At 39.3% G+C, this 26,288-nt stretch overlaps 1 protein-coding gene and 2 gene segments (V, D, J or C); all 3 read right to left on the reverse strand.

Annotated features, from left to right (window-relative positions):
• Positions 1 to 26,288, reverse strand: part of LOC101027262 (uncharacterized) — an 834,796-nt gene that overhangs the window by 214,171 nt on the left and 594,337 nt on the right.
• LOC108714884 overlaps positions 1 to 26,288 on the reverse strand; it is a 540,168-nt gene that overhangs the window by 150,697 nt on the left and 363,183 nt on the right.
• Positions 25,113 to 25,630, reverse strand: LOC108714892. The segment is given in 2 exon segments: positions 25,113 to 25,465; positions 25,539 to 25,630. Coding segments are annotated over 2 exon segments (393 nt in total).

A 26,288-nucleotide genomic window follows, 5' to 3' on the forward strand; every position in this document is an offset into this window, starting at 1 on the left:
GAAACGAGTAGATTCCGTGGAAATAATTATGTTTATATTATCTCTAATGCATTTCTGAATACCATCTATTAAGATTCATATTAATTTATTTGCAGTACTGCTATAAGGATTTTTAGTCTATAATTTCTTCTTATTTACTCGTTTTTTATTATTGAAAGTTCATGTTTATGTGCAAGGGTTGACCCAGTTCTAGTAACCAACATAAATAAGCAGAAAGTACAATAGTAATCATTAATGTGGATTTAACAGACCTGGCAAATAAGGCTTCAATAAAAAAGAAATTAGAAACTGCACAGGTACCATTTAAAGTATGTCATTCATACACAAGATGGCAGTAAAATCAAACTCACTATATTACACACACAACAGAAACAGAAAATGCAAACGTTGGACCATATTCAAGTCAGTGAGAAAAAGGTTTATCACATAAAAAATCATGAACGAGATTCCATTTGAGATGCAATTCAGTTCGGAAAAACATCTGAGTTTACCATGCTATTGTAGTCTATAGGAAAAAAACAGAACTGAATTTGGAGAAAAGTTTTTTTTTATAATAATAAATATAAACACAGAAATCTGAACTATTTGTAAGTTTCCATGTCATATTATATAAGTACAATATTTGCTTTGCCATAATATTAAAAGAAGGTTTTACATTATCAGGCACATTTCCTGCTTTTTTATGTATTATCAGTCTATGAATATTTAGTATCAAGATGAGTTTGATACTATTACAAAAACCAAATCTTATGTGCTACAACTACAAAGATGTGCTGCAATCTACAACTGGTATGTAATTACCCTCCTATACCTGAGCTCATTATTTAATAGAAATGGTTTTGGTCAGTATATACTGTTATGCAAAATAGTAAAGTGGAATACCTCCGCTGCCATAGTTTTATGATATGTTTATGTACATACTATGAGCAAACATAGTGGCTTTTCCTGCAGAATTTAGACCATGCCCACTTGAGAAACATAGACTATATAGACAGCTAAGCATCTATTTTAACTCTTCCAAAAGCACAAATCTCATCATTTTGAGAAAAAAACAACTTTTATTTATAACTCCCGAAAACATTTAGCAGAATGAACACAATTGAAATTCCATGTCTAATACCCTAGAACAAAAAACAGGATGGACACAGTGGCAATTCCATATATAAAACACCTAGAACTCATAGCAGGATGGCACAGTGACAATTCCATGGACAAATACCCCAGAACCTTTAGCAGGATGGCACAGTGGCAATTCCATGGAATCCTGCAGTTTGGTGAGCTTCCAGGTGCGCATCTTATGGACGTTTGTATTCTTCCTGCCACCTGCTTACTCGTGCCTGAAGCATCCGAGCCTGGAGATTGTGGAGACAGAAAGATCCCATTCACAGGCAGGAGGTGGCTCAGGGCTTCAGACTGAAGAAAAGCATTGATCAGACCTGAGCCACCAGATCTGTCACCCTGTGTGGAAGCGATAATTGCTGAGGAGGAAGTAAAAGCTTGTCCTTGCTCTTGCCATGGCCCCCTTGGGTGCGTGGCCCAATTGGCCAGAACTATTCATAGACTTTGGTGCTGGAGTAATTTTGTTGCCATTCAGTTGTTGTACTACTGTGTCTGGCTAGGCTATGCACAGCACCATATTTCAAATCAGTGCACCCCTAGGGCAGACAGCGTTTGTGCCCCTAGGCTGGCCGGTGATCACATTCCACACAACCTCCTACACCTACGCGTGGCTAAAAGGTACATTATGACATTATAATCTCCAATGTGATTTTGCAATGTGATTTTCCTCAATAAGTAGTTAGGCCCATTAGTGAATACATTGACTGATTTATTAGAATTTGATTTCATAGAATGTGTTTACTTATTTTGTCATACACTGTGTCCTTTGCCCAGTAATACATGACTGTATCTTCAGCTGTCATTCCAAATAGGCTTCGTTTTTTGCAGTGTCGCAGGACAAGGTAAGTCTGCTTTGCAAAGCACGATTCAGAGCTGAGCCAAGAACTTGAATCTGCTCCCTGAAAACTTTATAAAATCCATTGCATGTATTCTGCTGCCCTCTGTGATCAAGGCAGCAAAATACAGAAATGAGAACTTTTAGAATAATGGGTTTCTGGATAATAGATCCTATACCTGCACTCATTTTTACAAAAAAATAAAACAGTGGATAAAACAGTGGATGTGATTTACTTAGACTTTGCTAAAGCATTTGATACAGTGCCACACAAAAGGTTACTGGTTAAATTAAGGAATGTTGGCCTGGAACATAGTATTTGTACCTGGATAGCGAACTGGCTAAAAGATAGACTACAAAGAGTGGTGGTAAATGGAACATTTTCTAATTGGACCAGTGTTGTTAGTGGAGTACCGCAGGGCTCTGTACTAGGTCCCTTGCTTTTCAACTTGTTTATTAATGACCTGGAGGTGGGCATTGAAAGTACTGTTTCTATTTTTGCAGATGATACTAAATTGTGCAGAACTATAGGTTCCATGCAGGATGCTGCCACTTTGCAAAGTGATCTGTCTAAACTGGAAAACTGGGCAGCAAACTGGAAAATGAGGTTCAATGTTGATAAATGCAAGGTTATGCACTTTGGCAAAAATAATATAAATGCAAGTTATACACTAAATGGCAGTGTGTTGGGAGTTTCCTTAAATGAAAAGGATCTAGGGGTCTTTGTAGATAACACGTTGTCTAATTCTGGGCAGTGTCATTCTGTGGCTACTAAAGCAAATAAAGTTCTGTCTTGCATAAAAAAGGGCATTAACTCAAGGGATGAAAACATAATTATGCCTCTTTATAGGTCCCTGGTAAGGCCTCATCTGGAGTATGCAGTTCAGTTTTGGACTCCAGTCCTTAAGAGGGATATAAATGAGCTGGAGAGAGTGCAGAGACGTGCAACTAAATTGGTTAGAGGGACGGAAGACTTAAATTATGAGGGTAGACTGTCAAGGTTGGGGTTGTTTTCTCTGGAAAAAAGGCGCTTGCGAGGGGACATGATTACACTTTACAAGTACATTAGAGGACATTATAGACAAATGGCAGGGGACCTTTTTACCCATAAAGTGGATCACCGTACCAGAGGCCACCCCTTTAGACTAGAAGAAAAGAACTTTCATTTGAAGCAACGTAGAGGGTTCTTCACAGTCAGGACAGTGAGGTTGTGGAATGCACTGCCGGGTGATGTTGTGATGGCTGATTCAGTTAATGCCTTTAAGAATGGCTTGGATGATTTTTTGGACAGACATAATATTAAAGGCTATTGTGATACTAAACTCTATAGTTAATATAGGTATGGGTATATAGAATTTTAATTAAAAGTAGGGAGGGGTGTGTGTAGGGATGCTGGGTTTTCATTTGGAGGGGTTGAACTTGATGGACTTTGTCTTTTTTCAACCCAATTTAACTATGTAACTATGTAACTATGTAACCCTATGGCTAGGCAGCCTACCTATACATTGTCATACATTTATTCATTATATCCTAGCCCTGAGAGGATTATACTGTACGTGTTATTTATATTTTAACGTATAAGTAGACTGGCATACAATGGGGTTAAATTGTTTTTAGTAACAAATGAATACTGAATAACAAATCATATTCTTTTTAATAAGATAAAAAGATACTGCCTTATAAACGCTACTATTTTTATTGATTGTTTTTAAGCGCATTGTAATACATAAAAGCCACAATGTAAAATACAGTCCACTGTGTCTGACATGCACTATTTAATCATAATATTATATTGTATCTTCTAAATGCATTATGTTTTGTATGGCAAGGGAATTGACACTGTAATAGTTTAGAAAGGAGCTAACCACGTCGAGCAGGTTTGTTAGTGAATGAATTGACTGATTTAATAGAATTTGTTCACTTCCTTTTAGTTTGTCACACACTGTGTGCTTTGCACAGTAATACATGGCTGTATCTCCAGCCGTCATTCCACTGATTTCCAAATAGGCTTCGTTTTTGGCTGTGTCCCGGGACCAAGTAAGTCTGCTTTTTAAATCAGGATTCAGTGCTGTGCCTGCTTCATAATTAATATGAGCCAAGAACTCGAATGTACTCCCTGAAAACTGCCTTATATAATTCACTGCATGTATTTTGCTGCCATCAGTTATCAGGGCACCACTTACTTTACAGACCAACTTGAGTTTCTCTGACGGTTTCACTAATTCAGGTACAGAGAGAGACACTGTGACCTCAGATAGGACACCTGCAAAGAAAAGAAATCAAAGTTATCCACAATCATATATATATATATATATATATATATATATATATATATATATATATATATATATATATATATATATATATATATATATATATATATATATGCAAGATCTCAGGCTTAAATGTTTCGATCTACTTACAAGGCAAAGTTGAAATAAAAAAAAATAATAAGAGCATGAGGTTCATGTTGTAAATACAGTTAGTGACTGAAGTAAAACCAGTAAATTCCCTTCCCAGCTTTATCTATACTTGCAGCTTATTGCATTTATCCATTTGGGTTGTGTTTGAATAATATTTTCATAATGATTTGCATGACTGAATTGCTGATATTTACTTCACTAAACTGCATTTCTGAGATTTCCTGCACTCATAATGACCAGTATGTTTTAAAGGTAGAGTCTTTCTTGCACAAAGTGATTGTCCTGTATAATAAAAAGGAAAACAGAATTAACAGAAGACCTGTGACCCACACATAAATAGCTGTATCATAAAATCCCCTTGAAAATTAAACATGAAACCCAAATTCTTCTTTTTGTTAAAACAGCCATACCTGTTATACAATGTATTTAGAAATCTGAGCTGTCAATCATATATTACCTGCCCTACCTCTATGCCTCAGGGAGTATATCTTAACTATAGAGGTAGCAGACCCCATGCTCCAGGACCCCATGTTCACCAGACCCCCACCATCGGTGCAGTCTTTAAGATAGCTATACATGCCCAGGGATGGAACCAGGGGTAGGCAGAAGAGACACATGTATATGGTACAATGGTGGGGAGAGCTAGGCATATATTTTTCTCTTTGCCTAACCCTACTCCAGGCCCTCATGACATGGCTACCAGCTGATCTTCTGCCGTGCACTCATCTCCGGATCCTTCTGCCCGCTGCCAGCTCGCATTTGCTTTCATTTGTGTGTGCTAAAGGTAAGGGACAAGCTGGCTGGCTGGACCGATTGCCCAGCGTGCCTAGCCAGTTAGGCATGCTACTGCACAGGGCCAATAACAACTGCCAATTCGGTCCTTCCAAATTACAATTATAACACAGGTAAGCCACAAAGAGTGTTATAAAAGAAGTTTCATTCCCACACTTGTCACAGGGGGGTCACCATTTTGTAAAGTGTCTGTGACACTCACATGCGCAGTAGGCTCTGAAAAGCTGTTGAGAAGCTAAGCTTAGGGGTCGTCGTAAATTATCCAGTTCAAAATGAGTTTGGCATATAATAAACGGATGCTACAATGCTAATTATTCAATTCTGATGCTAGTTGTACTGATTTTCGTGCTGCCATGTAGTAATTATCTGTATTAATTACTAACCAGCCTTAAATTGTGACATTTATAATCCATATGTACTGTATATTTTGAGTCAGTCCCTAAGATGAGCAACTGAACACAGCACAGAGCATGTGCAGTGAATCAGCAGAGATAAAGATAGAGCTACTGGGGGCATCTTTGGGAGCACAGATCTTTACTGCTAAAGGGCTGTGGTTGCTTCAGCTGGTACAGAAGCCTAAAACATAATGTACAACATTTCTAGACTACTTCTTTAGCTGAGCTTTAGTTCTTCTTTAAGGCAATATGTTGGAATCCCTAAAAATTATCCATTTTGCAATAAGATATATTTATTTATTACTGTTTAGGAATTATAGCCTTTAATGCACTACATTTGCATTTCTTATCTTCAGCTGCCGAAACCAAAGTGGTTACTGACCATGCTGTCTGCATTGTGCAGAGGGAGCAAATCAGATGCCAGTACACATGGCACAAAAGCACATGGTTATAACTGCACACCATGTATACTGACTTCCAATGTGGGATGTGGAAATTAACATCCATTTCCCATTCAAAGCTGCTGCAGAGTAGTGAAATGGAGTTGGCAGGCTCTCTTCTTCCATTGGTTCAGGTTGTCTTCTCTGTGATCTTGCCACAGGAGCAGTTGAACCTGGCTTTATCTGTTCATGCTCTGGGACGGTGATGGCACCCAAGAGGATCTGAAGTGGCGCAATAAGTGACCCACACCAAAGTACATAACATTTTCATATTTATTAATTGATTTATAAACAATTAAATGGTGGTTCTCACATTACTCCTCAATTAGTGATTGAATTGACTGTTTCAACAAAATCTGTTCACTTCCTTTTATATTATCAAACACTGTGCACAGTAATACATGGCTGTATCTTCGACTGTCATTACACTTTTTTCCAAATAAGCTTAATTTTTTGTAGTGTTCCTTGATAAGATAAGTCTGCTTTGCAAAGCAGGATTCAGACCTGTGCCTGTCCCATAATTAATATGAGCCAAGAACTCAAGTCTGCTCCCTGAAGACTGCCTTATAAAGTCCACTGAGTGTATATTGCTGCTATCAGTGATCAGGGCACCACTTACTTTACAGACCAACTTTTCTCTAAAGGTTTCACTAATTCAGGTACAAAGAAAGACACTGTGACCTGAGAAAGGACACCTGGGAAGAAAAGAAATCAAAAATTATACACAATGACACACACACACATATATATATATATATATATATATATATATATATATATATATATATATATATATATATATATATATATATATATATATATATAAGCAAAATCTCAGGCTTAAGTGTTTGGACCTACTTACAAGTAGTGATGGGCGAATTTGTCCCGTTTCGTGAAAAATTTGCATCTTGTTTTTGACGAATTTTTGCAGCAGTTTCGCAAATGTATTCGCTGGCAGCGAAACACAGGAATTCGTCGCAAATTGGCACCTGGCAAATAAATTCGCCCATCATTGCTTACAAGTCAAAACTGGAATTAAAAAAAAAAACTTAAGCCTTTTGTTGTAAATAAGGTAAGTGACTTGTGAAGTTAGTAATTTCCTTTCTCAGCTTAGTCTCTAATTGCATTTTATTGCATTTATCCATTTGGGTTGCATTTACATATTTTCATAATGATTTGCATGATTAAATTCTAGCATGAATAATTCACAAAATTTCATTTCTGAGATGTTCAGCACTCATAACGACCAGTATGTACCGTATATACTCGAGTATAAGCCGACCAGAGTATAAGCCGAGGTACCTAACTTTACCTAAGAAAACTGGGAAAACTTAATGACTTGAGTATAAGCCTAGACACAACTACAGCCCTGTCTCCCAGCAGTGCACATTCTGCCAAAGCGACCCCCCCAGCGATCAACCGGACTTCTTTGCAAAGTTGATGGTGACAGAGAATTGCCAAACGGATTACTGTGTGCATTGTCCCACTACCATGTGAAGAGGGTGCTGTGTGATATTGCCATCACTGTTAATCTTTCATATAACCAACAGAGGGCACTGTGTGCTATTGCCATCACTGTTATTCTTTGATATAACCAACAGAGGGCGCTGTGTGATATTGCAGTCACTGTTATTCTTTGATATAACCAACAGAGGGCGCTGTGTGATATTGCAGTCACTGTTATTCTTTGATATAACCAACAGAGGGAGCTGTGTGATATTGCAGTCACTGTTAATCTTTCATATAACCAACAGAGGGAGCTGTGAGATATTACAATCAATGTTAATGTTTCATATAACCAACAGAGGGTGCTGTGTGATATTGCAGCCTCTCCCCAAGCGGCATCTGTTGGTATAGGAATGATTAGCAGTGACTGCAATCTCAGCTAGTGCCCGTTGACTCGAGTATAAGCCGAGGTAGACTTTTTCAGCACATTTTGGATGCTGAAAAACTCGGCTTATACTCTAGTATATACGGTATAAAGGAAAAGGTGGAGCATTTCTTGTACAAAGTAATTGTCCCGTATAATAAATAGGAAAACAGAATTAAAGGAAATGCTTTTATTTAAAGGGGATCTGCAATTATGCTAAACAAATCCACACAACAAGAAATCTGTTTCAAAAATTGCCTTTATTATTTTTTCTTATAGTTATTCAGATAAAGGGATTTTCTTATGGTTTTAAATTGAATCTGGCTTTATGTATTTTATTAATCCTAATTCATTCTAAAACCCAAATCCTCATTTAATCTCCTATTTTAGTTCAAGATTTTCCCATACAGCCAGAATTCAATGAGAAAAACTTATTTCACTGTTTATTACTAGGGATGTAGCGAACGGCGGAAAAAATGTTCGCGAACTTGCGTCAAAAATGCGAACGGTTCGCGAACGTCGCGAACCCCATAGACTTCAATGGGAAGGCGAATTTTAAAAGCTAGAAAAGACATTTCTGGCCAGAAAAATTATTTTAAAGTTGTTTAAAGGGTGCAACGACCTGGACAGTGGCATGCCAGAGGGGGATCAAGGGCAAAAATGTATCTGAAAAATACATTGTTGACACAGCGCTGCGTTTTGTGCTGTAAAGGGCAGAAATCACACTACGTCACTCAGGTGATGTTTCTGGACACGGAATGTGAAAAAGCTCACACAGCTAGGTGGCACTTGGTTAAAGACTGGGCAAACAATGCCTGCAAGGGCAACGTATACAGTAGTGGGTACGGAATATATTATTGCTGCTGTAAAAACATCACTCAAGTGATGTTTACGGACACGGAATTATTATTGTTATTTAGACAGAATGTGAAAAAGCTCACACAGCTAGGTGGCACTTGCATACCTCCCAACTGTCCCTCTTTTGACCACTTAACCCCCTGTCCCTCTTTTGTACTGGAAAGTCCCTCTTTTCTCTGAACTGAACAGTCAGAAAAAAAACAGTTTCTAACTTAATTAGCTTTTGGCAGAGAGCTCAGAACAGCTAACAGGTGCAAATAAGATACTTTGTAACAATTTTGACTCTGGTTGGTGCTGGTAGTGGTGAACTACTAGGAGGAGCAGCACACCAGTCCCACTCCCCAACACAGCTAGACTGATAGCACTGGGCTCTTATAGTAGCAAAGTAAAAAAACAAAAAAGAAAATAAAAGCAGTCCTTACAAGGACTATTGGGTTATTACAGCAGTCAGCAGATGAGATCAGAAGCAGTGCCTACAGCAGCTACATACAGAGCACTGCAGTAGAAGGTAGATTACTAGTCAGCAAAGCTAACTAACCTAAACTCACTGTCCCTCAAATCCCTGCAGAGTTCTGTCCCTACAATAAGGAGCAGTATCAAGTAGATTACAAGCCAGCAAAGTTACTATCAACTGTCCCTCAAATCACTAAACAGCTCTCTCCCTACACTAGCTCTTGCAAGCACACACAGGCAGAATGAAAAAACGCTGCAGGGCTTCAGTTTATATATGGAAGGGGAGTGGTCCAGGGGGTGTGGGGGTGGTCCAGGAGGGAGAGCTTCCTGATTGGCTGCTATGTATCTGCTGCTCTGGGGTGAGAGGGCAAAAATAAGCGCCAGCTAAGGCGAACCCAAATTGGCGAACGTCGCGCGACGTTCGCGAACATTCGGCGGACGCGAACGGTCGATGTTCGCGCGAATTAGTTCGCGGAAGAACAGTCCGCGACATCCCTATTTATTACATTTAAACGTAAGGAAGAGCACTGGGGCCAGCAAAAAAAATAATTATGACTCTTAATTAGTGATGGGCGAATTTGCGCCGTTTCGCTGAAAAATTCGCGAATTTCGCGAAACGGCGAAAAATTCGCGAAACGGCGCCGGCGTCTCGTTTTTGACGCCGGCGCCCGTTTTTTACACTGGCGCCCGTTTTTTATGCCGGCGTCCGTTTTTTAGAAAAAAAAATTTTGACGCCGGCGAATTTTTTCCGCAAATTTTTGCGGCGTTTCGCGAATTTATTCGCTGGCGGCGAATCGCACAAATTCGCCGCGAATTCGCTCCTGGCGAATAAATTCGCCCATCACTACTCTTAATCTCATAATTATGACTTTAAAAAGTCGAAATTATAACTTTTACTCTCATAATTATAACTTTTAAATCTCATAATTATGACTTTAAATCTCATAATTATGACTTTTAAAAGTCATAATTCACCGTAATTTTTTTTTTTTTTTTGCTGGCCCCAGTGCTCTTCCGTAATTATAAACGCTACTATTTTTATTGGTTGTTATTAAGTGCATTGTAATACATAAAAGCCACAATGTAAAATACAGTCCACTATGTCAGACATGCACTATTTAATCATAATATTATATTGTATCTTCTTAATGCATTATGTTTTGTATGGCAAGGGAATAAGCACTGTAATAGTTTAGAAAGGTGTTAACTACAGTGAGTAGGTCTGTTAGTGAATGAATTGACTGATTTAATAGAATTTGTTCACTTCCTTTTAGTTTGTCACACACTGTGTGCTTTGCACAGTAATACATGGCTGTATCTCCAGCCGTCATTCCACTGATTTCCAAATAGGCTTCGTTTTTGGCTGTGTCCCGGGACAAAGTAAGTCTGCTTTTTAAATCAGGATTCAGTGCTGTGCCTGCTGCATAATTAATATGAGCCAAGAACTCAAATGTAGTCCCTGAAAACTGCCTTATATAATCCACTGCATGTATTTTGCTGCCATCAGTTATCAGGGCACCACTTACTTTACAGACCAACTTGAGTTTCTCTGACGGTTTCACTAATTCAGGTACAGAGAGAGACACTGTGACCTCAGATAGGACACCTGCAAAGAAAAGAAATCAAAATTATCCACAATCATATATATATATATATATATATATATATATATATATATATATATATATGTGTATGTATAAGCAAGATCTCACGCTTAAATGTTTACTTACAAGGCAAAGTTGAAATAAAAGATAATAAAAAGAGCATGAGGTTCATGTTGTAAATACAGTTAGTGACTGAGGTGAAACCAGTAAATTCCCTTCCCAGCTTTATCTCTACTTGCAGCTCATAGCATTTATCCATTTGGGTTGTGTTTGAATATTATTTTCATAATGATTTGCATGACTGAATTCTGGTAATGAATACTTCACTAAACTGCATTTCTGAGATTTTCTGCACTCATAATGACCAGTATGTTTTAAAGGTAGAGTCTTTCTTGTACAAAGTGATTGTCCTGTATAATAAAAAGGAAAACAGAATTAACAGAAGACCTGTGACCCACACATAAATAGCTGTATCATAAAATCCGCTTGAAAATTAAACATGAAACTCAAATTCTTCTTTTTTGTTAAAACAGCCATACCTGTTATACAATGTATTTATTGAGCTGTCAATCATATGTTACCTGTGTAGAAGGAGCAGTCAGCACGACTTCTTACACCTTTTTTCTTTTAAGTTGTAGTGCAGGTTCCCCAGTGGCCACTTATCACCGGTCAATATTGAAGAAATTGTAATTGAACAGCACCACTCAATCTTTTGTAAGATAAAAATGCCTTTATTGCAGACTTCTGGACATCACAGCAACGTTTCAGGCCTCAAATGGCCTTTTATCAAGCTAAACTTAAGGTGGCCATAGACTCCAAGATCCGCTCGTTTGGCGCCAAACGAGCGGATCTTTCCCCGATATGCCACTAAACTGCATGGCTATATCGGGGGTAATTCGAACGTTCGGCCATATGGCCGAACGATCGAATTACGATGCGCTAAGCGGCTCCGACGGGTCGGTCGGGTAAAGATCCAACCTTCCCGATCGATATCGTGGCCAGATACCGATCGGGAAGACCCGTCGGAAGCCCCCATACACGGGCAGATAAGCTGTCAAATCGGTCCAAACGACAGATATCAGCAGCTTTATCTGCCCGTGTATGGCCACCTTTACAATCCAAACAGCCTTTTAAACCCTTGTGAGCCATCTAGTGGCCAATTAGTATCTAATAACAATCATGTGTTACATCTTATCATATATGTCAAACAGTGTAACCACTGACAAAAGAGAGTGTAACAATTTCCACAAAGTATCCATCCAAAGTGAAGCCAATAGTATAGGTGAATCAAATTCAAAATGATGCAGTTCTGTAAAAAGATCCAGAATAAAAACAATATATAAAATCTTTTATCTAAAAATTGGTTTAAGGTCATATTCTTTATTTAGGCCAAATGAGGTAAGTGTCTCCAACCTCCTAATCCAATAGGCTTCTCTATATATAGTAAAGCTTTCAATCTATTTCCCCCTCGTCGTTTCTGCTGAACTATTTCAATGACCTGAAACCTGAATTGGTTAACATTATGGCCCATCTCAATAAAATGACCAGAAACTGCTTGTTCCTTCTTACCTATTCTTATTGCAGATTTATGTTCTCAGATACGTTCCCGAACGGTTCTTGTCGTTTGTCCCACATATGCTAGCCCACATGGGCATTTGATCACATACACTGCATATGTGGAATTACAAGAGAACCGTCCAGGAATCCGTATCGGAGTCCCCTGTCTAGGGTGATACAAGAATTCTCCTTTCTGGACATATATGATAAGATGTAACACTTGATTGTTATTAGATACTAATTGGCCACTAGATGGCTCACAAGGGTTTAAAAGGCTATGTTTGTCAGTATAGCTTGATAAAAGGCCATTTGAGGCCTGGAACGTTGCTGTGATGCCCAGAAGTCTGCAATAAAGGCATTTTTATCTTACAAAGATTGAGTGGTGCTATTCAATTACAATCATATATTACCTGCCCTATCTGTATGCCTCAGGGTGTATATGTTAACTATAGAGGAAGTATACCCCATGTTCACCAGACCCCTCCCCACCATCGGTGCAGTCTTTAAGATAGCTATACACGTAGCCCAGGGATGGAACCAGGGGTAGGCAGAAGAGACACATGTATAGGTGCAATGGTGGGGAGAGCTAGGCACATATTTTTCTCTTTGCCTAACCCTACTCCGGGCCATCATCACATGGAGACCTGCTGATCTTCTGCCGCGCACTAATCTCCCAATCCCTCTGCTTGCCATCAGCTCACATGCACTTTCATTTCTGCACGCGGAAGGTTAGGGGTGAGCTGGCTGGTCCGGTTGCCCAGGGTGCCTGGCCAGTTAGGCATGCTACTGCACAGGGCCAATAACAACTGCTAATTCAGTCCTTCCAAATTACAATAACAACACAGTTAAGCCACAAAGAGTATTATAAAAGATGTTTCCTTCCCCTTTAAAGAAGAACTACACCCTAAAAATAAATGTGGCTAAAAATGCCATATTTTACATACTGAACTTATTGCACCAGCCTATAATTTCAGCTTCTCAATAGCAGCAATGATCCAGAACTTCAAATTTGCTACGGGGATACCATCTTGGAAAGTGTCTGCGACACTCACATGCTCGGTGGGCTCTGAGTAGCTGTTGAGAAGCTAAGCTTAGGGGTCGTCATAAATTATGAAGCATAAATTAAGGTTGGTCTGCAATATAAACTGATGCTACAAGGCTAATTATTATTCTGATGCTAGTTGTACTGATTTCTGTGCTGCCATGTAGTAATTAACTGTATTAATTACTACACAGGCTTAAATTGTGCCATTTATATTCTATATGTACTGTATATTTTGAGTCGGTCCCTAAGCTGAGCAACTGAACACAGCACAGAGCATGTGCAGTGAATCAGGAGAAAAGAAGATGGGGAGCTACTGGAGCATCTTTAGAGACACAGATCTTTACTGCTAAAGGGCTGCTGTTGCCTTGGGCTGGTACAGAAGCCCAAAACATATGGTACAACATTTCTAGACTACTTCTTTAGCTGAGCTTTAGTTCTCCTTTAAAGCAATTTGTTGGAATCCCTAAAAAAGGATCAATTTTGCGATAAGATATATTTATTTATTAATGATTAGGAATTATAGCCTTGTATGCACTACATTTGCATTTCTTATCCTCTGCTGCCGAAACTGAAGTGGTCACTGGCCACGTTGTCTGCATTGTGCAGAGGGAGCAAATCAGATGCCAGTACACATGGCACAAAAGCACATGGTTATAACTGCACACCATGTATACCGATATACTTCCAATACGGGATGTGGAAATTAACATCCATTTCCCATTCAAAGCTGCTGCAGAGTAGTGAAATGGAGTTGGCAGGCCCTCTTTTCGTTGCTTCAGGTTGTCTTCTCTGTGATCTCGCCACGGGAGCAGTTGAACCTGGCTTTATCTGTTCATGCTCCGGGACGGTGATGGCACCCAAGAGGATCTGAAGTGGCACAATAAGTGACCCACATGAAACTACATAAAATGCTCATATTTATTGTTTTCTAAACAACTAAATGGCGGTTCTCACATTACTCCTCAATTAGTGATTGATTTGACTGTTTCAACAGAATTTGTTCACTTCCTTTTATATTATCAAACACTGTGCACAGTAATACATGGCTGTATCTTGGACTGTCATTCCACTGATTTCCAAATAAGCTTCATTTTTCATAGTGTTCCTTGATATGGTAAGTCTGCTTTGCAAAGCAGGATTCAGTCCTGTGCCTGCTGCATAATTCATATGAGCTAAGGACTCAAGTCTGCTCCCTGAAAACTGCCTTATAAAGTCCACTGAGTGTATTTTGCTGCCATCAGTGATCAGGGCACCACTTACTTTACAGACCAACTTGAGTTTCTCTAAAGGTTTCACAAATTCAGGTGCAGAGAGAGACACTGTGACCTGAGAAAGGACACCTGGAAAAAAAAGAAATAAAAAATGATACACAATGATATATATATTATATATATATATATATATAGATGCAAGATCTCAGGCTTAAGTGCTTGGATCTACTTACAAGGCAAAACTGGAATAAAAGAAAAAAAGAAAATGAGGCTCATGTTGTAAATAATGTAAGTGACTTGTGAAGTTAGTAAATTCCCTTCTCAGCTTAGTCTCTAATTGCATCTTATTGCATTTATCCATTTGGGTTGCATTTACATATTTTCATCATAATGATTTGCATGATTGAATTCTAGCATGAATACTTCACAAAACTTCATTTCTGAGATGTTCAGCACTCATATGACCAGTATGTATAAAGGGAAAGGTGTAGCCCTTCTTGTACAAAGTAATTGTCCCGTCTGATAAAATGGAAAACAGAATGAAAGGAAATCCTTTCATTAAAGGGGATCTGCAATTATGCTAAACAAATCCACACAACAAGAAATCTGTTTCACAAATTGCCTTTATTATTTTTTCTTATAGTTATACAGATAAAGGGGATTTTCTTATAGTTTTAAATTGAATCTGACCCTGTGTATTTTATTAATCCTTATTTATTCTAAAACCCAAATGCCCTAACCTCATTTAATCTCCTATTTCAGTTCAAGATTTTCCCATAGAGCCATAATTCAATGAGAAAAACTTATTTCACTGTTTATAACAATAAGGGGCACATTTACTTAGCTCGAGTGACGGAATAGAAGAAAAAATACTTCGAATTTCGAACGTCTTTTTGGGCTTCTTCGACCATTGAATTGGCTACTTTGACCTTCAACTACGACTTTGAATCCAAAGATTCGAACTAAAAATCTTTTGACTATTCGACCATTCGGTAGTCGAAGTACTGTCTTCAAATGCCCCTAAAACTCAATTGAAGACTCGCGGGGAAATGTAATAAAAAAAATCGCTAACGGAAAAACTATTCGCAAAAGTTATGCCTTTGCGCGAACAAATTTTGCTTTGTGCGAATTTAATATAGCTTTTGCGAGCCTGGAAACTGTTTAGCGACCACTTCCGACAGTGAAAGACCGTTTGCGAATTTTATAGTTTGCGCCAATGCGCAGTCAATGTAATAAAACTTCTTACTGAAAAAGTCGTTATGTTTGCTCTAAAAGATTACGACACCTTCAAGCAGTTCTTATGAGTGCGCAATTAAAATTCACAATGCGCAATTAAAATTCGCAATGCAATAACAGTTTAAGGAACGATATTACATTGCGAGATGTGGATTTTTAGTCTTATTGGTGCGAATTGTTTTGCTCTTTGCGACTTTTATTACATTCCCCTGCAAGGGTATAAACTGGAACTGAATTAGGAGTAAAGTTTTCTCTCCTCAAATTGAATCACAGCTGTAAATTAGGCTGGCCATAGATGCAAAGATACTGTTGTATGAAATGACAATATCAGTAGGAGACTACTATTGTCTGACATAATTTTTGTACTGCATGTCAATTAATGGCCAAAACATTGTCTGATTTGTTATTTTTCTTACTTATTTTAATCTGAATGGTTAATTGTAGATCGTTAGACTGAAATGAACAAGCATTAGTTGCACAAAGAATAAAATCTGGACATCTTTGGGCAGCTTTATATGTGATAAACCAAAAAATAACATTACTTGGGCACCTGAATCTGAAAAATCGAAAACATACATTTAAAGATGGTGCACCTTAAAAAGTAGTCATTACTGGTTTCTTAGTACCTGCCATGTTGTAATTCTGGATTTCTGGATCCATCATTGATGGCAATGGGGAAAGTTAATGCTCATTTGTAGCAATAGAATGGGGGGACTGATGACACGTCGTGACTGATTTGTGTGTGCATCTGTAGTGGAACTGTGCATGTATGCTCAGCTGATGCAGTCTTTAAAGGAATTGTTCAGTGTAAAAATAAAAACTGGGTAAATAAATAGGCTGTGCAAAATAAAAAATGTTTCTAATATAGTTAGTTAGCCAAAAATGTAATGTATAAAGGCTGGAGTGACTGGATGTCTAATATAATAACCAGAACACTACTTCCTGCTTTTTAGCTCTCTTGGTTTACACTGACTGGTTACCCTGGCTACCAGGCAGTAACCAATCAGAGACTTGAGGGGGGGCCACATGGGTCATATCTGTTGCTTTTGAATCTGAGCTGAATGCTGAGGATCAATTACAAACTCACTGAACAGAAATGTACCATGTGGCCCCCCTTCAAGTCGCTGACTAACTCAGAGTTATAGAGCTGAAAAGCAGGATGTTGGATTCTGACTGTTTTATTAGACATCCAGTCACTCCAGCCTTTATACATTACATATTTGGCTAACTAACTATATTAGAAACATTTTTTTTATTTTGCACAGCCTGTCTATTTACACAGTTTTTATTTTCACACTGAACTGTTACTTTAAGGTGGCTGTAAATGGATCAATTAAAGGAGAACTAAACCCAAAAAATTAATATGGCTAAAAATGCCATATTGTATATGCTGAACTTATTGCACCAGCCTAAAGTTTCAGATTTTCAACAGCAGCAATGATCCAGGACTTGTTACAGGAGGTCAACACCTAGAAAGCGTCTGTGACACTCACATGCTCAGTGGACTGAGAGCAGCTGTTGAGAAGCTAAGCTCAGGGGTCGTCTGTTAGGCTTTAGTTCTCCTTTAAAACCAATAAAAACGGCTGATTCTGTCCTTCTGAATTACTGGTATAAAGCACTTAAGCCAAAAAGATAGTTATAAAAAGGGGCTCATTAACCTTTACGGCACTCTGGAATAGATTTATTAATTTATTACTGTTTAAGAATTTTAGTCTTTGTGTTTTACTGCTCACATGCTCCAACACTAAATTGGTGGGAGCAAATCAAAAATGCGAGTACAAATGGCACAAAAGTGCGAGGTTACAATTGAGCATCGTGTATACTGACATCTCATCCGTGAGAGGAACCCATCCGAAAGAACCAGCTGCCATTGAGTGTTTCTTATTCACAGCTGCTGCTTGGCATAGTCCGAAGACAGATTTTTAAGTATATCACTTAAAGATGGCAAACATTCTAATACTGAATATTATTTAGTCTTAATCTGTGAAGCAGATAAGCAGAACTAATACGTATGATTGTAATTTCTAAATTGTTGTTTAGCAACTTGGTTTTACAGCGCCACCTAGCTACTGATATACATTATTGAGACCAGCTTCTTTCATTTATTTTGCTTGTAATATTGGGCCAGATTTAATTTGAGGAGAAAAACTTATCTCCTAATTCAATTCCAGAATTCAATGAGAAAAACTTATCTCACTGTTAATCACATTAAAACTCAATTAAAGTCTATTTGGTAAATAAATGGAACTGAATAAGGAGATTTTTTTTTCTCCTCTAATTGAATCTCTGCCCTTAGTTTTCACGTGATGAACCATAATAACATTTTCTAATGGAACTAAATCTGGCACAGTATGTTTGAGGTTAGGGGTATTAGGGCTTCAAAATGCAGAGGATTGTCTGGCTTTCATTCTCCTTTAACTTACTGGGCAGACTTAAAGAATAAACATATACCACCAATATATACCATATATCATCATATAATATATCATCAATATCATCAATGCAGTTTACTTATCAAAGACTTATAACCCCTCTTATTTCAATTGCAATAAGAATCGAATTCTGTATATATAAAATATACAAAATATATGTGTAACCATTGGATATGGGAATCAGCAGAGATTAAGAGAGGATACCATTCTATTCAACAGCCATTAAATTCATATCCCTATCATTTTCCAGTTATTCTGGTATAGAATATATTTGTAGAGTGCTTGCAAAAATAAATCCAGAAAATCTAAAATATCCCCAGAATCCTAGATTCCTTAAGGTTTTGAAAGAACCTGCAGTAGGACCAGGGTCGGACTGGTCCCATTTCAGCACATGATCTGTTTCTTTAGCAGGGGCAGCCGATCAGGGGATTGGGTCTGGGCCGACCCTGAGTTGGACCAAGCTATGGCAATGTCTATAGATTTCATGCCTCTTTCACTGGATCTTTATCATAGGATTATGTTTCTCAATTAATTATGTTAAAGATGTAGAGAGAATGTAGAAACTGTACAGCACATGGTCCTACCCAGTGCATAAGGGAGCACAAGGAAAACAGGGTAAGCAATAACAGTGTAGCTCAGAAAAAAAGCTAACTAAGAGAATATATCATCTGACCAGTGTTAAACTGAAGTACATGGGGCCCACCAGTGGGCAGGGAACCACCAAAAACATAAGCATGCCTGCCACCACTCCATCTCTGTTTCAGCTGCGCTCCCTGTGCTATAGACATGGACAAGCAGGGCTTTCTATACAAAATAAGGGAAGCAAGGCATAAATTATGCTTGGAACCCCCAAAGTATCAGTGGCAACCATTTTTAAACAGATATGCTAGTATAAATACTCTAGAAAATGCAAAATAAGTATTTAACTCAGACATTCCAGTATAATCATTACATAAATAAGTATATTAACCCCAGACATGCTAGTATAATCACTACAGAAAATAAATAATTAGCATATTACCAGGGATACTAGTAAGATCACTGTAAAAATGGCCAATGAGCATATTAACTCCAGACATGCCATTAAGACATACAAAAAGAGATAGATTGAAACCATTATTTCACGTACACTTGAATTTGCACAGAATACCACAAACGTTGCCTCTTCCTAGCTGAAACTTTTATTAAAAAATGAAGAGTGCCATGCATTACAAAGTGGAATGTGCATAAATTTTTGCAAGACTGCAACTGCCCCAACCATTGTACATAATGACAATTAAATTGATGTGCGGTGAGGTGCATGGACCTCATTACTCCTCTGTCCTTTAGCACATGACACTTACTGGCACATGTATGTCTTGCAAGTGTGTAAGGAGAATTACCAACTGTCTATCCCCTCACATTAAACACAATACAGAGTTTTCTTGGTGCAATCACTCCAACTTTTATTTCTTCCAATTTCTCACAGCCAGGCAAATTAACATACAATCAGGCATTCCACTCTGTCACAGTATAGGCCCACTTACATCACGGTTTTACTTCTTCCCAAAGGGATCCACCCAGAATACTGGAGAAGGGCATTCACAAACAGCTCCAGCCTACCTGCTTCGACAATCCGGTGCTCACACAGCACCCCTTTGCCCAGCGCCGGATTTCAATGAGGCGCGCCTCTAGGCTGCGCGGTCCGACCAGGCGGCCGCACGGTCCTAGCGCCCACCTCACCTCTCCTTCCCAGCGCGCCGGCGTTTTTTCGCTGCTGTAAATGAATGGGGACGCACGCGTCCCCATAATGCGGCTGGGCGGCATGCCGCCCCTATTTTTTTGCCGCCCTAGGCCCGGGCCTATGCGGCCTTGCCGCAAATCCGGGCCTGCCTTTGCCACTCTCAAAGGCTCACCCACTTTAGCAATCCGGTACCCCGTCAGCACCCCTTTGCTATTCCAGTTGGGATTCTTTGCTGGCAGCTTTCTGGCCCAAAGCCCTCATACCCTCTCTTCTCCTATTCTAACTTCTAGAATTCCTAACTCGTGGGATATCCACTGGGGCACTATGCCCTCTAACCTCCTCATTGGGGCATTGAGCGGCCCTTACTATATTTCCTGTCTCACGCACCTAGTGCCTGCTCAACTTAAATCTTACTACCTTAGCCTGTCACTAATGTCTGTCTTTTGTTCTTACCGGGCCTCTCTATCTGGACCTACTTTCTTGACAGTTCTTTCCCATCACAAGACACTTAACCCTGGGTGTGGCTCCCTTTTATACCCCTAGGAAGAAACCAACTCCCTCTAGTGGCAGGGGAAATAATTATACTTGTACTTTTGTTACGCTTGCCTGCCATCTAGTGGCCATGTACTCACATTACACTTATAATTCTGCACACATATTTTGTTCACCTCCTTACAAGTGCAGTGAGCAATTTCAAGAGCAATTGTTGTTTCCCTGGAATGTGTTTTTTCCCAGAATTCCAGCATCATTCTAGTCAAAAGAGGGCAGTTTTGGTTGGTGTAATTGCACTGCTCCTACTACAATTGCACCCTATTTGCCAAAATTAACTCTTTTGTTGCAAGTCAGGAAAATCCCTTACGTCAATAGGGGCAGCTATGCTCAATTTGGAAGGGAAGGCTGAGCATTGCCAAGTGGAACTCTATCTGCAAGGAGCTTATATTGACAGAAGGACCTTTAATGAAAGTAGTTTTACATTCAACTGACTGCGGGGATATTGCGGGAACTGCAACTGCACTTGCGGATGTACATGAGCCCTTTGATTTTTGAAACTGTATAATTATATATATTTCTCTTTTTTGTACTTCTTGCTTGTACTTTTATTGCATTGAAAAAAATCACTGTTTGTACAAGTACTGTACAAAGTACAATAATAAGTGGCTGTGTATGTAGCTATTAGGCTGCTGATTTCCAGAAAAACCTAATTTTTAATGGTGTCCCGAGAAAAAGTCAGTCTACTTTTCAAAGCAGGTGTAATGTATGGTATCCCAAAACCCAGAGTAAACCCCAAGGTCCCAGTCATGGCTCACACTTCTGACTATAGCAGCCACCTTTGGCTTTAGAAGGAGCCCTCCGCTACTCAGATGCCCCCAGGACTTAATGGATCAGTAACATCAAAAGTTTTTTTAAAAAAAATTTGTTAGTATACTACGAAAAAAAAACACCGACACATATTAAACTTATTAAAAAATAAATTACCGAAACTTTGCTTGCGCTCTTCTTCAGAAAAGGCAATTGGGCGAGCCATCACGCGGCACTTGATTAGCCAGGGAGGAGAGTGCAACACGATGGATCATCGCCCTGTTGCCTTTTCTGAAGAGGAAGTAGAGTTTCGGTAAGTTATTTCTTAATAGAGACTTTGTGATTTTGAAGTTATTTAATATGTGTTGCTGTTTTTTTTTCGTAGTTTACTAACAAATTCTTTAAAATTCTTTTTGATGTTACTGGTCCTTTAATGCAAAAGGACCAATGGGAAAGCTCTGGGCAAGTGTGGGAACCATAAAGTATAACTGGAGCGGAGAACAAGGAGTGAGATCGGGGATAGGCCAGGTCAAAACCAAACAGACTGTACGGCACCAATACAGGAAGCAGAAGCATAGTCAAGGTCCCAGGCCAGGGTTATACACAGATCAGAAACGCAGTACAGAATCAGAATCCAATGTAGGCAGGGGTCAGTTCATGAAGCAAATTGGCAAGGTCAAGGTCAGGCAGTGGTCAATAAATGCACCCAGGAACTGTAGAACATAGACCTATACTGAGTAAGACATCCAACGTTTTTCCTTAGTAGAAAACTGTTTCCCAGAGAGAAGATTTATTCTGTCATTAAGAAAGATTGTTTAGCCTATTAATGGGACATTGAGGCACTAAAGTTACTAAGCGGGAATACAGTTTGTTTTAGGAATGGATCATACAGTTGTTGCAGTTTATGAAGAACACCAGCCCCAGACTGATGAGGTGGTCAACTCAGAACTGGAAAGGCAAATCAAAATGCTGATTTCCTGTTCAGACAAGGGTTGCCTTTAGCTGCTGGAAGCCAGGGCCTCCGGCAAATAGGGGAGATGGATCGTCTTTTCCGAAGAGGAGTAAAAGCAGAGCAGTAGCGTCACTAGAGGGTGTTGGGCCCTGGTGCGTGACGCGCAGCCGGGCCCCGCGCCCTCCATACGGCCGCATTTGGCCGCATTAGTCAGTGGCGCACGGGCTGCCGGGGGGGGCCTGAGGGGGTGCGGGCCCTGGCCCGCTCGCACCCCCTGCTCCCCCGGTAGTTCCGCCACTGAAGCAGAGTTTAGTAAGTTATTTCTTAATAAAGGCTGTGCGATTTTAAAGTTTAAGTAGTCAAGTGAAGGGTCAAGTGAATTTGAGGGAATTTTCTAAGTAAAAAAATTCGAAGTCATTTTTTGGATACTTCAACCATCGAATAGGATACTACGACTTCGAATTTACTTCAAATTCGATTCTAAGTAAAATAATTTGAATATTCAAATATTCGATAATCGAAGTACTGTCTCTTTAAAAAAACTTTGACTTCAATAGTTTGCCAAATTAAACCTGCTGAAGTGCTATGTTAGCCTATGGGGACCTTCTAGACCATTTTTCTAAGTCTTTACACATCGAAGTAAAATGGTTCGATCGTACACTAAAATTGTTCAATCAGGCGGTTTTACTTTGATCGTTTGATGGCCAAATTCGGTGAACAATCCTTCGACTTCAATATTCAAAGTCAAAGTATTTTAATTTGACGGTCGAATTTCGAAGTATTTTTTACTTCGAAATTCGACCCTTGATAAATCTGCCCCTTGGTGTTTTTTTTTTCCATTGGTATACTCACGAATCTTTTAAAAAAAATTTTTTTTCTGTGTGCTGTCAGATCACCTGACCAGATATAATGCAACTCTAACTGTAACAGGAAGAAGTGTTGAAGCAAAAGACACAACTCTTCTGTTAATTGGCTCATGTGACCTAACATGTATGGTTTGTTTGGTTTGCTTGTGTGCACCGGGAATCCTAGTATCCCATGGAGCGGCCCTTATTTAACACTTCCTGCTTTCCCAATAGACCTCAGTGGCGTTTTCATAAGATACATCTGCAGCTAAATTAATATGATTGATGCTGGCCTTTTATGTCTTTTGTGTTATTATTCAAAAAAAATCCCAAAGAGTCCTGATAATTCAGTGAAAATGTCCAACCCAAGATCCAAGCTTGAAAGTAAAAGAAGTGTATTATCCAAAAAGACACACTTAAAGATCAGGAGCCACAGAAGACTGCATGGGAAGTGGGGAGAGGAGTGAAAAAAGTGATGGCTATGTTTTTGTGCCACTCCTGCATTAAAAAGGGAATGTTTTGCATTTCGTTTATATGGAGTCACATTTTACTTCCCATGATGACTACCCGGCTTCCCTTATTGATGTTGTAGCGCTATAGTAAATTGAGTGCACAGTTCTCTACTATGAGCTTCATCCCCAATACTGTGCTCTGGATGAGACCTTAATTGTTCAGGGGGTAAGCCCTCACAAACGGTGTGGAGGCAGGGTGTAGTATAACTGTAACTTGGTACAGCATACAATAATTGGGCTTCAGTGGTTCTTATAATTTAACCAGAGAATATATTTATAGAACAATATAATCCCCAAAGGGATGTACAAGAAGAGCAAGCAGGACCATACAGCAACAATGTATAGGCATATACTCACAGCACCTTTAGTCAGTGTCAGTCCCCTCAGGGAAGAGAACATATACAGCAGCAAGAAGGTACACCCAACATTAAGCCTTTTCCCTAAGTGGAACCTGAGGGGAATCTCTACATCCCTAGGTCTGTACACTTAATCCGTACTTTTGGGCAATTAGTACCAAGGATCCTAATCCTACTCACAATCCTCGGAGGAGGCAAAAGCCGCTCAGCTAAATAGCCTGTATGTCACTCCTACAGTGACCTCTTAAGGTGAGTAGCCTATCCTGACTAGACCTGGCCTGTCTAGGTTCCACTGTAGCCCTGCCTACCTGCTCAGACCAGGGCTTGCACAAAATGGACCCTGAGCACATGGCTGCCCAGGACTTTATACTTTAGCACATTGTCATCTACTGGGCACTGGTTGAACTGCAGGGGGCATAGCTTTCGGCAGGATAAGGAAACAGGTCCCCCCTCCTAACTGTATTTTAGGACCCCGGCATCTTTAACACTAGGGGACTGCCTGCCAAATAATACTGGGAGATTAATTTACCAGTCCCCTACAATGTCTTTCCTTAAGTACACGGGGAGGCCCATTTACTAAGGGTCGAATATCGAGGCTTAAATAACCCTCGATATTCGACCATCGCAGTAAAATACTTCGACTTCGATTATCGAAGTCGAAGGATTTACCGCAAATACTTTGATCGAACGATCGAAGGAAAAACGAGGAAATCATTCGAATCGAACGATTCAAAGTATTTTAATTCATTGATCAAAGGATTTTCCTTCAATCAAAAAAAGCTTAGAAAGTTTATGGGGAAGGTCCCCATAGGCTAACATTGGTGCTCGATAGGTTTAAAGTGCAAAAGTAGGTAGTCAAAGTTTTTTTTAAAGAGACAGTACTTCGACTATCGAATGGTCGAATAGTCGAACGATTTTTGGTTCGAAACGTTCGATTTAAAGTCGTAGTCGTAGGTCGAAGTAGCCTTTTCGATGGTTGAAGTACCCAAAGAAAAACTTTGAAGTTTATTCAGTTCGAATCCTTCACTCGAGCTTAGTAAATGTGCCCCACAGACATTGCAGACATAGTGGTTAGCATTAGTAATAAAAGACGACATGCTATGTTATATAAAAAATTGCAATTTTTCCATAGTTCCCCAGATATCAAGACATGTTTTTACACAGGCTTTCTTAATATTTGTCCCACTGTGCTTCAGCAGTACAGTAATATACAGCAGTTTCCTCTGGTTTCATTCCAGTGAGTTTTAAATAAACTTCTCCTTTATTTGTGTCTCTTGATACTGTGATGCGTCCCTGCAAAGACTGGGCATAGTCTGTGACAGCATTATGCCATATCCCTCCCAGCCACTGCAGCCCTTTCCCCGCAGGATGCTGGACCCAGTGAACTGCCCATATTTTCGAGCTGTCAGTGAGGGAGGCTCCGGTCACTTTACAGGTCAACTGAAGAACCTCTGATGGCTTCACAGTGACAGTACCAGGCTGTGTCAGGGAGATCTGACATGTCCCACCTACACATAATAAAGGAAAATTTTAGAGTCTGCAAATTATTGCACATTCAGTTTGATTTAAAAGATTACTCACATTGCAACAAAGACAGCACAGATATTAAGTGCAGGAGATTCTTCATGTTTTCCATGGTCTATTTTTCCTCTGCTGCAACAGTGAGGTGAATTGTTCTACTCATAGTATTTTAACAGGAAGTTCCAAAATAATTTACATGCATTAAATGTAAGCAAAGCTTGCAGGCAAATATATACAGCATGTAAGATATTAAGCATGAGCATTGCTTAGCACACACAAGCTGCGCTCTTCGAACACAATTGCATCCACATTCATAAAAATAATTCTATTCTGTATGGGGGGCAGGTTAAAAGGATAGCACGTTTTTAATTTAATAGCAAGTAGTCTCAGTGTCAAACTAGGGTAGCCACCAGAAAACCAGAACACACCACCCTGGCTGCCGCTGATTACCATCCCCCTCTGAAACCCTGCTCCCCCCACCACTACTGGTCATTACTTTCCTCAATAATCCAGGCCCTTCCCGCATGCTGTTTTTTTATGGTTCAGTTACCATAGTACCATTTTAAATAGGGTCAAGTGTTCCGATACCATCCTATTGAATGAACAACTTTAGCTACAAATGTTAAGTTGAAAGCATAGAAAGGCCATATAAATTAATTTTAAATTTGTGTTGGCTTCCCAAGAGCTATTGTCTTGGAACCAAAGTCCTACACAATTTTCCAAAGAATGAGCTTGTTCTTAGTCCAATTACTATCCTTTTTAGAAATGTTGATACAATTTTATTAAAATACGCAGGCCCAGGCACAACAC

The sequence above is a fragment of the Xenopus laevis genome, chromosome 1L, assembly GCF_017654675.1.
Source record: "Xenopus laevis strain J_2021 chromosome 1L, Xenopus_laevis_v10.1, whole genome shotgun sequence".
NCBI lineage: Eukaryota > Metazoa > Chordata > Amphibia > Anura > Pipidae > Xenopus > Xenopus laevis.